At 39.3% G+C, this 16,394-nt stretch overlaps 1 protein-coding gene across 2 annotated transcripts; it reads left to right on the forward strand.

Annotated features, from left to right (window-relative positions):
- Positions 1 to 666: 666 nt before the first annotated feature.
- Positions 667 to 13,751, forward strand: CNEP1R1 (CTD nuclear envelope phosphatase 1 regulatory subunit 1). 2 transcript variants are annotated; one of them, XM_045533145.1, is made up of 6 exons: positions 667 to 801; positions 1,875 to 1,946; positions 5,032 to 5,105; positions 8,415 to 8,524; positions 8,645 to 8,699; positions 12,356 to 13,751. In XM_045533145.1, exons 1-6 carry the CDS (start codon positions 777 to 779, stop codon positions 12,395 to 12,397), a joined length of 378 nt encoding a protein of 125 aa, XP_045389101.1. In that variant the 5' UTR covers positions 667 to 776; the 3' UTR covers positions 12,398 to 13,751. The 2 variants fall into 2 exon arrangements, with proteins under 2 accessions (XP_045389101.1, XP_045389102.1); XM_045533146.1 differs by having other exon boundaries at positions 689 to 801; positions 12,903 to 13,751.
- Positions 13,752 to 16,394: the final 2,643 nt, after the last annotated feature.

Genomic DNA, 16,394 nt, shown 5'->3' on the forward strand with positions numbered 1-16,394 from the left:
ACTGTATCTCTGATAAACACATTGCCTAGCATGTTATGCAATAAATAGTTCTGGAATGAATGAATGAATGAATGAAATGAGCAAGAAGGCATTGTAATCAAATATAAATGCAATCAATCCCTTACAGATTTTTTTAAGCGCTAGGTATCGGGGTTTATACTTTGCCTCGTTTATGATTCATGAAAGTTGGGTGATGGGAGAAGAAAGTAACCAAGACTGAAACGCTTACTCTTATAAGGGGTTAGGTATCTGGGGTACCATAATTAAGGAAATACATTATTTGGGGTTCTAGTTACTCTGATCACATTCCATTTCCCTTTGAGATCCTTGAGGGCAGGGCCAGCTCGTTGATTTCTGTTGCCCTGAAGGTAGTGGGCGCGCAATCAACATTTGAGGGGTGAAAAAAAACAGGCATGGAACCAACCAGGAACATGTGAATGAGCGACCTGGCTCGGACTGGTTGCAGTTCCTCCCCGGGGCAGGAGGCGGCGCCAGCGTTACGCCAGCCCGGCCGCCGGCAGTTCTTGGTCCCTCCGGCTGACCGTCTAACGCTAGGCCCCGCGGCCGGTACGGGAGTTGGCCAATAGAAAACCGCCTTGGTTGGGAGGTCTGGCAAAAATGCCCAATGAGCGTAGCGGATGTATGCAAGGGGCGGTGCGACGGGGAGGGGCCGAGGGGAGCGGTTAGAGGTGGGAGTTGGCGCTGCGGGCCGGGCGGGGGCCGCGGAAGCTGCGATGCGGACGGGCCAGCGGCAGTGACCCGAACTGCCGCCCGACATGAACTCGCTGGAGCAGGCGGAAGGTAGGGGGGGCCCCCGGGGCCCGTCCCAGGTCTCCTCTCGGAAGCTGGCGGGGCTCCGGAGGGGCCGCAGTCGAGGAGACCCCGCCCGGGGAGAGGAGGCCGCGCAGGATGGAGAGACGGGCCCGGAGCGGGGGGCGCGGGGACCTGCCGGGGGGCGGCCGGACCTGGCCCGACGCCGAGGGCGCGGCGTCAGCTCGCTCCATTGCCCCGACCCCTGCTTCAACCGTGGAGCTCTTCTCCGGGTTTCCCTTGTATTTTCTGCTTATTGGCAAACACTTGCACGTCGTGCACTGTATAATGTGGTTATTCATTTTATCTTCGTTTTATTCTGACAACCCGACAAGTTGTCTCCCCGATTCCTGCTGTGGGTTCCGGTAACTGTCGGGGTTAGAACGTGCTTCTTGGTCTCTCAAAGTTTAAAACACACCACTGTGGAAAGGATACCCCACCTCTCATTCAGAGGGAGCATCTTGGACGCCCCTATTTTTTAGAACTAGGTGTCGGCGCTTCGATAGTGCCACGAAGATCACCTGTAACCCATTTGGAGGGAGAAAGGGGGAGTGTCTTTCCACACCCACCCGTTATCAGCGTCAAGAAGTCTAGTAAGACCAGACAGCGGAGCCATTAATTAAATATAAGAGCCAGACACTAAGGTCCGGTAACTGAAGGCAAATAGACCTCGAAGACTTTGGTAGTAGGTAATAACGTTGTTCTAACAGAACGTTTTTGGTTCCAGCAGAATTAAAACTCGACCTGATTTTGATCCTTTTATTTGCAACCCCTAAAATTCTAGCTTTTGGCGCCGGCTGAGGTTGCTGCTGATTTTCCACGTACCATTTTACGAAGCTTCTAAAAGTGAACCAGCCAGTTTCCTTATATGTGAAATTGGAATTAAAGAAACCTAATTTTTTGTCAAGTGCTTAAAGCTGTCATAGTAAACGAAGTAAACAGTGCAGTGATACATGTAAGTTGGTGTGTAAGACCTGGAGCAGTTAGAGTATCTTAAATTTTGTCTTAATAGACTCAAACTAATTAAGAGTGGCTAATCAGAAAATTGAAATCTTTTTATCTAGATCTCAAGGCTTTTGAGAGGAGACTTACTGAATATATTCATTGTTTGCAACCTGCCACTGGACGTTGGAGAAGTAAGTTCCTGAATGTTTTTTAAGGGAAAATAAACGGGTAGTTGATACTTTTTCCATAAGTAGGAATGATTTGCTTTTTTATAAAATTTCAGATTAACAAATGCTTACTTTTAGTAAACCATAAGATTTCTTTGGGTTTAGACAATTTTTACATTTATTTAACATTGTAAACAATGCATTATAAAGAAACTTTTAAGAAAATAAAATCATAACTTATCTCTCTAAAAGAACAATCTATTTCTTGTAGTTGAATTTTTACTTTTCCATTAAAATACATAGACTTTAATTTTTATTAAACAAATATTCCAACTTTGATAACGTATAAAAATTTCAGTAGTCTGCTAAGCAGTTTTGGAATTTGCCTACAAACTATTGAATAAAGTTTTATTAAGAAAAATCATATTCCTTAATGTATACTTGCAAAGGTTATGAAATTACCTGTAGTTGATTTTAACAAAGCATAATTGTGTTGCTTTGGAGCCTGATATAGAAAAAGAAGTTCACATTATCACTGTGTATTCGTAAATATCATGAGTGCTTCAAAATAGGATTTGAATGAATTGTGGTTACTGCCCCATGGAAATATATAAGAAATTTGGACAAACATACAAGTGATGAGATCATCAAACAAAACACTTTGCTAACCTGCATTGGGACCAGTCTTAATTTCTTGGATGTTCATTATTGAAATTTAATTCCTACCAAGAAGGAAGTACAGTAGCACACATTGAGGACATATTTTATTTCAAAGTGTAACTCAGTGTGCAGGAACAAAAGAGTACTGTTGAAGTTGGGGGGGTGGTGGTTTGTTTTTTGTGAGATAGAGTCTCATTCTGTTGCCCGGGCTATAGTGCAATGGTATCATCATAGCTCACAGCAACCTCAAACACCCGGGCTCAAGCAGTCCTCCTGCCTCAGCATCCCAAGTAGCTGGGGCTACAGGCTTGTGCCACCATGCCCAGCTAATTTTTCTATTTTTAATAGAGATGGGATCTCACTCTTGCTCAGGCTGGTCTCAAACTCCTGGCCTCAAGCAATCCTCCTGCCTTGGCCTCCCAAAGTGATAGGATTACAGGCATGAGCCACTGTGCCCAGCTGGGGATCTTTACCTGTGTCAACATTTTTCGTGTAATTTTTATTAAATCAGTTTGCAAAGGTTTTTTGTTTTTTTGTTTTTGTTTTTTGAGACAGAGTCTCACTCTATTGCCCCGAGTGCCATAGTGTCAGCCTAGCTCACAGCAACCTCAAACTCCTGGTCTCAAACAATCCTCCTGCCTCAGCCTCTGGAGTAGCTGGAACTACACATGTGCTTGCTACAATTCCTGGCAAATTTTTCTATTTTTAGTAGAGACGGGGTCTCGCTCTTGCTTAGCTGGCTCGAACTCCTGAGCTCAAGCAGTCCTCCCACCTTGGCCTCCCAGAGTGCTAGGATTACAGGCATGAGCCACCATGCCCAGCCGATTTGCAAAGTTTTTTTTTTTTTTTTTTTTTGAGACAGAGTCTCACTTTGTTGCCCAGGCTAGAATGCCGTGGCGTCAGCCTAGCTCACAGCAACCTCAAACTCCTGGGCTCAAGCGATCCTCCTGCCTCAGCCTCCCAAGTAGCTGGGACTACAGGCATGCACCACCATGCCCGGCTAATTTTTTCTATATATATTTTTAGTTACCCAGATAATTTTTTACTTCTATTTTTAGTAGAGACGGGGTCTCGCTCAGGCTGGTCTTGAACTCCTGACCTCGAGCAATCCACCCACCTCGACCTCCCAGAGTGCTAGGATTACAGGCGTGAGCCACCGCGCCCGGCCCGATTTGCAAAGTTTTAATCATATGCTGTGAGAATTCTGATTGGTCAGAATTTACAGATAATGATTTTCTCAGGTTTTTTGGCTTACCTATGAATTATCCCTAAAACCTTAGTTTCACTATTACTTGAGAAAATGTATATGACGCTGTGTTCTCTTATAAAATGCAACATTATGAATGCACTTTACTTTTTCTCTGACTCGTAGTCTCAGCACTTACATATAAATGACATCAGTTTGGCTAATGTACCAATCAAATAAAAGCATACATGTGAGATCCTTTCTAGGAGCTTTTTGCTTTTGCTCCATTTAAAAAAAAAAGGACCTGTGTAATAATGGTAAATTTCTGGAAATACAGAATTATAAGAAATTGAATTTGATCAGTTCCGAGCTTAGGACATGATTAATTACATTCCTAAAATGAGGTTTTTTTTTTTCTGTGATTTACCTTTTCTAAAAGTACATCACCAGGAATTCTAGATAATTAAGGTTTTACCATATTTTTGTTGCTCTTTGAAAATGTTCTACATTTGAAAAAAGTATGCATACTAACTGAAAGGCAACTGTCATCATCTGTAGAATGTTAACTAGGTTTTGGTGCCCCTTTATTATTTTTTAGTAATACTATTTATTCTTAAGTTTTACTTATGGTTTATTTAGAATTTCTGAAATAGTTCTGGCTTAGTGGGGAGAACGAAACCTTTTCTAAATTCCACTAGCAGTAATTTCTACCCTACCTTCCTTTAAGTCCCTTAAAGACAATCTGAGACTGACTGGCATGCTCCATACTTACTACACTGACCTTTGTTTAACTCAACAGCAGGCAGTTGTCTACAAGGCAGAAATCCTTTAGTTGGACTTCTTAGTACATTCAAAAAGGAGTCTTTGTTTTTGGTTTGTTGACTTTAGAAAATGAGAAGTTTTTTTTTTTTTAATTTGGATTTATAAAATCTGCAAAATCACAAAACACAGTAAAAGTTACATAACATAGAATCTTATATTGAAGTTTTACCATCTGGGTTCTTTTAATTTCATTAGTCTTCATAAGTTCTGAGTAAGTATTAATAACAAGGGAGACAGTATCATCAATTACTAAGGTTGACGGTGTTTAAGGGAATTTCTCAAGGTCGTCTGGCAGGTCTCCTAATGCCCAAGTCTTGTCTGTGCATTTTCCATTTAATAAAGTGCTATATTTTTTGGCTGCCATTTATTAGGAACTGGTGGTGGTAGTATCAAATAGTAAAAGTGTATTTGCTTACTAATTTTGTGTTTATCTTTTATCAGTGCTTCTTATAGTGGTATCTGTCTGTACAGCTACTGGTGCCTGGAACTGGTTAATAGATCCTGAGACACAAAAGGTAGAAGTTTTGTTTTAAAATCTTTAGTGGATTAAATGAAATAAGGGATACTGCTTTGTTATCCCTTTGTAATTTGTTACTTATAAAGTATTATTCAAATGTTACCTATTCTTACTACTAGTGATATTAATCATTATATTAAAAATATGCCTTATATTAATTTGCTTAGGGAAAACTTTATCTGACTATTGTGAATTAAGTGTCTTTACAAGGGAAAAGACCTAAAAATATTACTACATTTATATTATTTCTGAATTTGTATAGTTTTTACATAGCTTATTTTTACTTACTTCATTGTGAACATTCTTTGTTCTGTTTGTTCATTTAGTCTCATCAGTGCCAGCTTTCAAAAATCATAAAATAACATTTCCTTCTGAGTTATCTCTCTTAATACCTTTTTCTATTCCATAAAGTATTTGAGACTTTACAGGAAACATAGATGATAAAATAGCAAAATATAAGTGTAATAAAAAGTAAGGACTAAATAAAAAACAGACTAGGAGGTCAAAACCAAGAAGGAAACCAGGTCACTGATATATAGGCGGTGTGGTCCAGCACAACTGCCAGAATTGAATTAGAAGTTACTCTCCAGGGCTGGGCACAATGGCTCATGCCTGTAATCCTGTCACTCTAGGAGGCCAAAGCATGAACATTGCTTGAGGTCAGGAGTTTGAGACCAGCCTGAGCAAGGGTGAGACCCCATCTCTACAAAAAATAGAAAAATTAGCTGAGTGTAGTGGCAAGCACCTGTAGTCCCAGCTGCTTAGGAGGTTGAGGCAGGAGGGTCACTTGAGCCCGGGAGTTTGAGGTTTCACTAAGCTATGGTGATGCCTCTGGACGCCAGCCTGAGTGACAGAGGGAGACTCTGTCTCCAAAAAAAAAAAAAAAATTGCTCTCAAAGTTATCTAATCAATGAAGTCACCGTTAATTCTATGATTTTCATTGTCTGTGAGGAGAAGTCATGTATCAGTTCCTGGAAGCTAGCAAAGCTTTTCTTTCTCAGCGTTTATCTCAATTTCCTGCTTGAAGTTCAATATAGGAAACAGAGATCTCCCCTTGGGCACTGTGCAAGAATATTCCTATACCAAATACAGTAACAGATTTCATAATGTTATTTCTTGAAACATTTCTTGATGGAAGCTGATAGCATGTTTTTCAAATTTCTACCTCTTCCTACTAACTTGTACCTTGATTTCAAACTCAGGCTTTTGTGTTAGAGAAGCAGTAGTCTTTAATTTTCCAGTGAAGATTTTTCCCCCATTGCAGTTTTATTTAGGTAGTAATGATGTACTTTCCACAAGTCTTAAGAATCCCTTCCTTCTTTTTAAGCTATAATTAAGTAGACTGTTCCCAGTAGCTTTATTTATTACCTTTTAGGTTATACAGAAGGAAAACCTAATAGTAAGGCTTTTGTCATCATTCTCAATGGTGGTTTAGACAGCCAGAGGTTTATTTAGCATGTGATCTCCCTGACTTGATCCACTGAGGTGGAGATATAAAAGGGTGGAAGCAGGGGAGGTTGGTGATGGAATTTTATGTTAATAGAGGATTTTGATGGCAGACAGGAAACTCTCCTGTGTGTTCAGTTATAAAAATCTGATCTTAAGGCTCCACTTGGTACTCATCTTTAGGGGAAGATTGGAAGGAGGCTGGCAAGAAGATTGAAAAAGATCTGTCTTGGGAAATGAGTCTGACTTCTAATTGGGAAAAATATAAGCTGATTTCAGCTAGTTGAGATCTTAATAAAACACAGAATTAAATGTAATTCGAAATAGGCCCAAAACTATGTAGTTAATATAATTTTCTAAATTAGGTGAGAATATGACTATTAGCCTAAGGGTTGGCTCTTTATATTTCAGTGTTTAATAACCCCAAACCTGACAAAAGTTTTAACCAGCAATTGTGTCTGTAGCAGGAGTTGCCAACTCAGCCGCCAGTGGCTAGCTGGAAGAAACTAGGGAGAGAAAGAATATGGCAAACTGGAAAGTGCATGAATGCTCCATCTGAGGGGGAGAACTGCGTTGGGATGCGGTGGTTTATTGCCATGGAGGAGAGAAGGCTGATACTGACTAACCTAATTAAAATTAAGACATAAAGCTCCTTATGTGCTAACATTGTGCAGGCCACATAAAACAGAGCTGGCTTGTGAGAATTAAATTCTTCTGGAATATTAACCTTTCTTCAGGATATTTTTCTGGGAACTTCTTCCCTCCTGATGTTTTCAGCCTCTCATTTCTTCACCTGACAAACTTATTTAACCACTACTATGTTGGACCATCTCCCTGGTGCTTTTCTCTGTCTTGAAATGTGTACGCATGTTTAGTTCTCTGTCTTGACACATGTACATGTGCATCTCTTGGTGTGGGAGTGAAGTGGGGATGTCCTTAGCTTGATTCTGTTGCTCCCATCTGATTGCTGATCCACTTGAGTCATTTTTCCAGGTGCTCTAAATGCTTGTCTTCTCTCTTTCTCCAGTCTACTTGTCTGTTCCCCAGTCATCTGGCTTCAGTGCCCATTCTTCAGTATTCCAATCACGTATCCTGGGCCTTTGTCCTCCTACATAGTCTCAGAATTGTGTATTGTCCTGTTTTCTACTGTCATCTAATTACACTCAGATCTGAAATTAGCCCTTTCTTTCTCTTTAATTCTAGTTCTTTGTGGGCAGCTACTAATCGTTTTTCCCTGCTTCAATGTCCTGTGGCCGTCTAAACCTCAGTGGCTTCAAAACCAAACGTGTTTTTTGCTTCTGCAGGGAAAAAGGGTGATACTAGAGCTGTATGTTATAAGGATGTGGAGTTAGCCAGGTAGAGGGGAGGGAGAGAGGTACCAAGGTAGCACATGTGTGGAAGTGTGGCAGGAGAGGAAAATTAGACGGCAACCAGGTTACGGATGGCAGAGTTTGCTCAGTTCTCTTAAGGAATCTTTTTAACAGGAAAGGTAACTAGATCACATTTGGCTTGTGTTTTCATTGAGATCAGAGACCTCATCTTTTTAGCAACATGGAGTTCAGTGAATATCTTTGGTAGGGTTGTTTTTTGATTATAGGAATGAATTTGTAATGGTTCAAGTATTTGAAATGGATGGAGAAAATGTTGCTAGACTGTCTTGCTATATAGAAGATATAAAGCATACACATTGTTTTTATTTTTACAGCATTGCAATACAGAGAACTAGGATTATTGGAAGTCTTCAAATCTTCATAGTTTAGATGATAAAAATATTACATATATTTATGTATGAGTGAGGAGGCAGGAATCAGTATTGTTCAACGATTATTAACATTTTTATATTTCAAATTTTGTTTTACAGGTGTCCTTCTTCACATCATTATGGAATCATCCATTTTTCACCATTAGCTGTATAACTCTAATAGGCTTGTTCTTTGCTGGAATACACAAGAGAGTAGTTGCACCATCAATGTATCCTTTACCATGGATTGAATTTTATTCCTTGGATTAAAAGACCTTCTTGGTGATGTGGGTGATTGTTAGAAGCTTACTCTTGAAATGAGAAATTTTCCTTTGACCACATTTATTCAGTATAGCTGCTCGATGTCGAACGGTATTAGCAGAGTACAATATGTCTTGTGATGATGTAAGTATTTTTTTTATTAGAAAATTATAGACTTGCATCAAAGGACTGAAGTGATTGGCTTTAGAAAAACAGACATTAACAATAAATTGTCTCTGTGGACTTAATAGTGGGAATATACTTTATACCACTGATTTGTGACACTTTTTTTTACATTTTAACATCTCGACCATTGAGATACATCTAGTAATCAATGGAGTCTAACAATTAAATTGGCAGAGTTGGCAATGACATAAAATCGTGATGCATCTTACTACTTTTTTTTTTTTTTTTTCTGAGATAGAGTCTCACTGTGTTGCCCATGCTGGATTCAAATTCCTGGGCTCAAGTTGTCCTTCTGCCTCAGCTTCCTCAGTAGCTGGGATTATAGGCATACACCATCATGCCCACTTAATTTTTTTATTTTAATTTTTTGTAGAAACAGGGTCTCACTTTTTTTTTTTTTTTTTTTTTTTTTTCACAAAGAGATGGCATTCACTATGTTGCCCAGACTAGACTTGAACTCCTGGCCTCCAGCAATTCCTCCCACCTCAGCCTCCCAAGTAATTGGGACTACAGGCATGTGCCACTGCGCCCAGCTAAGATAAAGCCTTCTTAAGACACAAACAGAAATGCAACCTGGTGCGGTGGCTTGTAATCCCAACACTTTGGGAGGCTGAGGCAGGAGAACTGCTTGAGGCCAGGAGTTTGCTATTGCAGTGAGCTATGATAATGCTACTGTCCTCTAGCCCGAATGACAGAGTGAGACCTTGTCTCAAAAAAAAAAAAAAAAGCAAAAACAGAAATGCCATAATGGAAAAAGTGGGATCCATTTGATTTCATCAACATTTAAAACTTTTGTTAAAGACCTGTTAAAAATCAGTAAGAAACCAGGTGTGGATGCTAAGGCTGGAGGATCACTGGAGCCCAGGAGTTCAAGGCTGCAGTGGGATATGACCATGCTGCTGCACTCCAGCCTGAGCAACAGAGCAAGACTCCATTTCTTAAAAAATAAAATAAAATACAATAAAAGTCAGTAAGAAAAAGACAAATAGTCCATTTAAAAAATGGGGAAAAGTATGTCACAGAAGGGGAAATACAAATGGCCAAGAAACATACATGAAGACTAGACACCTCATTTGTAATCAGGGAAATGTGAAGTAAAACAGTGAGTTTTCATTAGCTTTACCTGTCAGACTGGCAAATACTCTGCTAACTGTAGTATTATGGTGACACTGATGCACCCACACACATTGTGTTGGCAGTATAAATTGGTACAGCCATTTTGTAGAGTAGTTTTTCGTCATTCTTTTAAAATGTAAAATGTGTGCACACCGTGAGCTAGCTGTTCTACTTCTGTGTCACTACCCTGGCTGGGGGCGGGGAAACCATCACACATGCACACAAGAGGGCGAGTATATGGTGGTTCATTGCACATCCTTCGCAGTAGTAAAAAAATGGAGACAGTCTTTATACTTCTCAGCAGGGGAGTAGTAAAATAGGCTTTGGTGTAGCTGTGTCTTAGAAAACCGGAAGTAAACCTTTATGTAAGTCTGTAAGTAAATCTGTGGAAGATATTTCCAAGATAAAGTGTTAGGTACAGAAAAAAGCACAAATTACCGAACAATATACTCAGGCTGGTACCTTTTTCTAAAATTTTAATTACGAAAATTTTCAAACATAATAGAGGAGTTTAATGAACTCCCATGTACACATTGACCAGTATCAGCAATCAACTCATGTTTATTCTTGTGTCATCTGTACCCCTGCCCAAGACATCAAGGAATTACCAAAAACTAAACAGCCAAAATTTAAGTGAAAATGAGAATCAGGAGGTAACCAAGAGTCCTGCCAATACTTTTGACCTGAGGATAAAAAATAAAGTACAATAGGCCGGGCGCCTGTAATCCTAGCCCTCTGGGAGGCCGAGATGGGTGGATCACTTGAGGTCAGGAGTTCGAGACCAGCCTGAGTGAGACCCCGTCTCTACTAAAAATAGAAATATATTATCTGGACAACTAAAAATATATATAGAAAAAATTAGCCGGGCATGGTGGTGCATGCCTATAATCCCAGCTACTCGGGAGGCTGAGGCAGGAGGATCGCTTAAGCCCAGGAGTTTGAGGTTGCTGTGAGCTAGGCTGACGCCATGGCACTCACTCTAGCCCGGGCAACAAAGTGAGACTCTGTGTCAAAAATAAATAAATAAATAAATAAATAAAGTACATTAATTAAAACCACCTGGGAATCAGTCCAAAGCTAATCGCTATGTTTCGAATTTTGTTGTATGTTTTCATTGACCTTTTATGAAAGGAAGATGTTATGGATTTTTCAAACTTGCTTCTTTGACCCGGCGTTAGGACTTAAGAGCTGCCGGTTACTGAACATTAACCACGTGCAAGGTCCTGCCTGGCCTTATCCCTTTAACCTACATTATCTCAATTGAGATCTTACATTCTTTTTTTTTTTAATTTAAAAAAATTTGTCCATATAATTTTATTTTCATCTTATTTTTTTGACATCTTATTTTTTTTTTTACATACTTAAATTCAGGTCTTCCATTCTATTGAATTGCATATTGTTCCATTTAATGGTACATCATAATTTAATCCCCTATTGGACATAATGTTTGTTTCCCAGTAAATATCTTATCTGTGTTCCCACTAGAACTTAAGCTCCACAAAGACAAAGGTTTTTGTTTAGTTTGTTATTGGATCCCTAGCACTTCACATGGCCTGGTGCATGTTAGGCACTCAATAAATGTGGAATGAATACATTAATAACACTTCTGTGTACATCCTTACACTCACATCTGGTTTCCTCCAGATAAATTCCTAAAAGTGGAGTTGTTTGGATAATGTGGTATGTACTTACTATTTTTTAAATAAATATAACTCAGCCCATACCCCATACTGAATGCTTGCAGTATGTGAGTGTCTGTTGCTCCAACCATTAGTTTACTCTTTAACTTGAAGAATTAAAACTTTATGTTGGAGAGAAGTAATGTTTTGTTCAAATATATAGCTTTATTTATTGTTGTAAACTTCATATAGTAAGAAGCATAAATCTATATAAGTTGAAATTTTATTTTTGCTGTGGACCTTCTGAGTGAAAAAAAAAGGAAATTTTATTGTATCTGGTGGATTGATTGGCTTGATTTCTAGGTAATCGGTGGATAGGAAACTCAAATAAAGACATGTATGTGTGGGCTGGGCACAGTGGCTCACACCTGTAATGCCAGCACTTTGGGAGGCCAAGGCAGGAGGATCACTTGAGGCCAGGAGTTTGAGACCAGTCTGGCAACGTAGTGAGACCCCATCTCTACAAAAAAATAAGAAAAATTAGCCAGGTGACGTGGTGCATGCCTGTAGGCCTAGCTGCTCAGGGGGCTGAGGTGAGAGGATCACTTGAGCCTGGGAATTGGAGGCTGCAGTGAGCTATGATCATGCCACTGCATTCCAGCTGGGGTGACAGAGTGAGTGTATGTTTTAAAGTAATAAAGAATTCAGAAGAAAGCTCCACACAAAGGAAACTGTGAAAACATAAGTATTAATTGTTTAATCTTGACTAAGTATAGAGAAATTCCTGATACTTTGTGAATGCCCTCTAAGGCTTACATATAGGTGGTGGCATTTTTCATAGAACTATGTATTGAAAAATTTTTTTTTCATTTTTTACAGACAGGAAAACTAATTTTGAAACCTAGGCCTCATGTTCAATGACAATCTGCACTCATTGTTATGGGACCTAAAACAGCCTTTCTTCAATTAAGTGATACAGCAAAAAGCCATAAAGGATTCCTTTGCAGTTGGATATGTGAAGGTCATAGCAACAACTGACAAGAAGTGTGCAATATTTACGCAGATTGTCTTGATGATAATGACTCATGTTATCAGTGCTTTGGTACCTTTGATTACCTGTGTTTCAGTATTAGTGTCACTTTAGTACTTCAGATCCTGCAAAGATTTTTGCAGGTGAAGTATGTATGTATGTATGTTACTAAGTTAAACTTAGAAACAGAACCTCATTCAGTTTTTATAATGTATTTTTGCAGACTACTGTAAATAGCAAATCAATGCCAATGTTAAACAAAGAGGAAAATGTTGTATGGACTTTGTTCTCCTGCACCAGTATTTCAGGAACATCTGCTTGCCATCCCACAGCTCTTTAAGACCGGCTATTATGTGTGCCTTTCATTCTTACACTTTTTCTTTTTTCTTTCAAAAGAACAGATAAGTGACATACACTTCTTTTAATCATACTGCGGAACAAACATTGGATTCATGAGGAAAACTCATCTCCATTATGTTGTAAGAAATTATAGATGTTTTGAGAAATACTTTTTGTTAAACTAGATATTGAACTCCAGCAACTATTGTCGTTATGTTTTTCAGTTGTTTGTTTTCATTTAATGCTAAATATCCTTTATATTTTTTTAATAATTTTAAGAACACCCCAAATGCTTGTGAATATGCAAGTTTAGTTATAAATTATTTGTTGTCTGGGAATTTGACAGTCATTGTTTTAGATAACTGGATTTCGTGCTGTGGTGGACGTGCTGGTACACTGGTATTGCACGGGTGTAATTGATCATCCCGCTCCATCACAGGAAAACATGGGCACCGTACCACAAACCAGCCTGCAATTCTCACTGTTCAGAGAGTGTTACTGACATACTGTGTATGCATAATGGCCACGTGTACTATAATAGCCCTTAAAATTAAACTATTGGGATTGCTGTAAATATTTTAAAGTACTAGAGGTGCCTTTTACCTGTTTATTAAAAGATTTTGAAAAGGTTAAATTATTTCATGAGCAATCTTTTAAATTTCATTTAACATAAAGTTGAAAATTCAATAACAAGTCAAAAACTTTTTAATAAGGCTGCCATTTAACTTAAATGTTCATCTGAGCTTTCACATGTATAAAATTTTATTCTTTGAACTGCAGCAATAAAATCCTCTGTTCCTAAAAAGTCTTAAGAGAGTATTCTATATATTCTGCTTTGTTTTATTTTCTGTAAATTTTGTAGGTAAATATGTGCATAAAAATAAATACTTTATATATAACCAGTGATTGGGCTTTTCTTTGGTTTATTGTAAGTCTGTAACTCTGAAAATATTTTAAAACATTGTATCAGATACAGCCTAGTTCCAACTGAAATATTTTTCTTTAACTCTGTGTTTAATAGAACAAGTTTTAAATAGCAATTGTAGGTACCCAATTTATTAGGCTATTACTACTTTTAATATGTCCTATTCATCATAGTCTAACAACATTTGGCTTTTAATCATAAGATGCAGGTTTTCTCATATTGCTCTTTACAAACTTGGATTGCCAGTTTCCTCCAAACAACAAAGCTGAATATGTTATAGGTCTTTAATCTTTTTTGGAGTCGTGTACTCTTTTGAGTATTTGATAAAAGACTCTTCTCCCCTATAAAAATACACCCATGTACCTTCATATACTTTGCATGCACTTGCATCAGGAGGAAATTTCCTGATGTCAGGCTACTTGGAATTCATTGACTCCCAGAAAAACCAGAATTCTGTTACAGTTCCAGAAATTTTTCATACTTTTACTTCTAGCAGAGCAATTCATTTTCTGAGAAAGTCTTGGTTGTGTTGACCCAGGGATCCATGCCGCCTCAGCGTCGCACCACCACCTCTACCCTCTCATCCCCTCTCCCACGCTGTCAGGAACTTACCGAGTCCCATCCTCTAATTTTACAGGTGGGGAAAACAGTCTCAGATTTGCCAATTGTCCTTCCTTACTCTAGTTCCCCACAACTTCTTAAAGACAGAGCCAGCAAATATCTGGCTCATACTGAAAGGATGTTTATGTGTGTGTGTTCAATTCGTTAACTCAAGAGCTGTTACAATGTGAAGAATGTAGACTCTTAGGCCACACTGTCTGGATTTGAATCTCAGATCTGCTACTTGGTAGTTTTGTAACTTTAGGAAAGTTATGTAACAGTTTCTTCATTTATTAAATAGACATAATGCCAGTCTACTAGGTCTAGGAAAATAATATATAGGTGGTAGGCATAATGCCAGTCTACTAGGTCTAGGAAAATAATATATAGGTGGTAGGCATAATGCCAGTCTTCAGGTTTATATTGAGTACTAAAGTGTTAATTCATGTAAAGCATTTAAATAGTGCTTGGCTGCAGAATCAATGCTCACATTTTGCTCAGTAAACTTAGTTATTAGCCAAATCCTCACAGTATTAAAAAAAAAACAAAACCCAAAATCTCTTTGTTGCAACTTTGCCCCAAGTCAACATCCTGGTTGAGATAACCATGAGGAAATTCAGCTTATCTTTTGAACCAGACTCCTGAATGTTGGATTAAATGCAAAGAGAAAGAATATTTGGCCTCTAATGATTAAGAAAATGGTGTTTAGCTGTGTGTTTTCCTCTTCTTGAACAACCTCACCAAAAATATTAAGGCTGTGGCTACCTGCTAGTGCTGCTTTCTGAGGTGCTCTGATTGGCATTTTGTGGAGCCTGTGCTGGCAGTCCTGGCTGACAGATGTCCTGCCTTCATCAGCAGCTAAGTGCCTCTGTCACTCCCTGTCCTGTTGAAACCGTAGAAATTTGGGTCTCATTCTCCAGATTCTGGACTTTTTATATGCTTGTACAAGGGGGAAATAAAATTTCTGTCTTTTCCCCTCCTTTTTTCCCCCCACTAAGAATAGGAAGTAAGTACATCTTGTCTGCTTCAACATGGAGCACAATCATTTTAAAAACTAATGTTTTTAGTGGACAATTGATGTCTGCCATGCGAGTCTTTTTGAGTGTGTGAGAGAAAGTAAAACAATATTTGCTACCTAAAAGTTTTGAGGCGTGTTCTTTCATCGCCTTTATAGAGACTGCCCTTTACGTGGCAAGTATTTGCTACATATTAAAAATGTGTGAGGGCCAGACACGGTGGCTCACACCTGTAATCCTAGCACTCTGGGAGGCTGAGGTGGGAGGATCACTTGAGCTCAGGAGTTCGAGACCACCCTGAGCAACAGCGAGAGTCCGTGTCTACTAAAAATAGAAAAATTAGCCAGGTGTCGTGGCACACACCTGCAGTCCCAGCTACTTGGGAGGCTGAAGCAGGAGGATCACTTGAGCCCAGGAGTTTGAGGTTGCAGTGAGCTATGATGACACCATTGCACTCTAGCCCAGGTGACAGAGTGAAACTCTGTCTCAAAAAAAAAAAGGCGTGAGGAAGAAGTTCTGCCCTCTCAGAACTTGTTTGCTGGTGAGAAATACAGACCAGGGGTCAGTTACCAGGTGGTTTAAGTGCAATGAAAGGTAAAAGTGTAGGATGCTGTAGGAGCCCGTGGGAAGAGGACCAAGCCAGACAAGCTTTTCTAAGGAAGTTAGAAAGCCAAATAGCTGGTGTGTATTGGGAGTGGGGAGAGCAGTTTTGGAGAGGGGTCGTGACAAGAGAGAAGATGGGAAGTAGGAACCAGAACATGGTGTTTCATGAGGGCAGTGGGAAGCCATCAAAGTGTTTTGAGTTAGGGAAGTGACTTAACTGGATTTGCATTTTGTGATGACTGAAGGGGCCCAACCTAGGAAGCCAGTTGGAAGCTGCTGCTACAGCCCAGGTGAGAGTTTCGGGCTCCTGAATTAGAGTTCAGGTAGTGGAATCTGAGAAGGAAGAGTGGGACTCAGCAGAGGACAGGAGAGGAAGCAATTAAGCACAAAGCCTACCACCACCGC

The sequence above is a fragment of the Lemur catta genome, chromosome 20, assembly GCF_020740605.2.
Source record: "Lemur catta isolate mLemCat1 chromosome 20, mLemCat1.pri, whole genome shotgun sequence".
NCBI lineage: Eukaryota > Metazoa > Chordata > Mammalia > Primates > Lemuridae > Lemur > Lemur catta.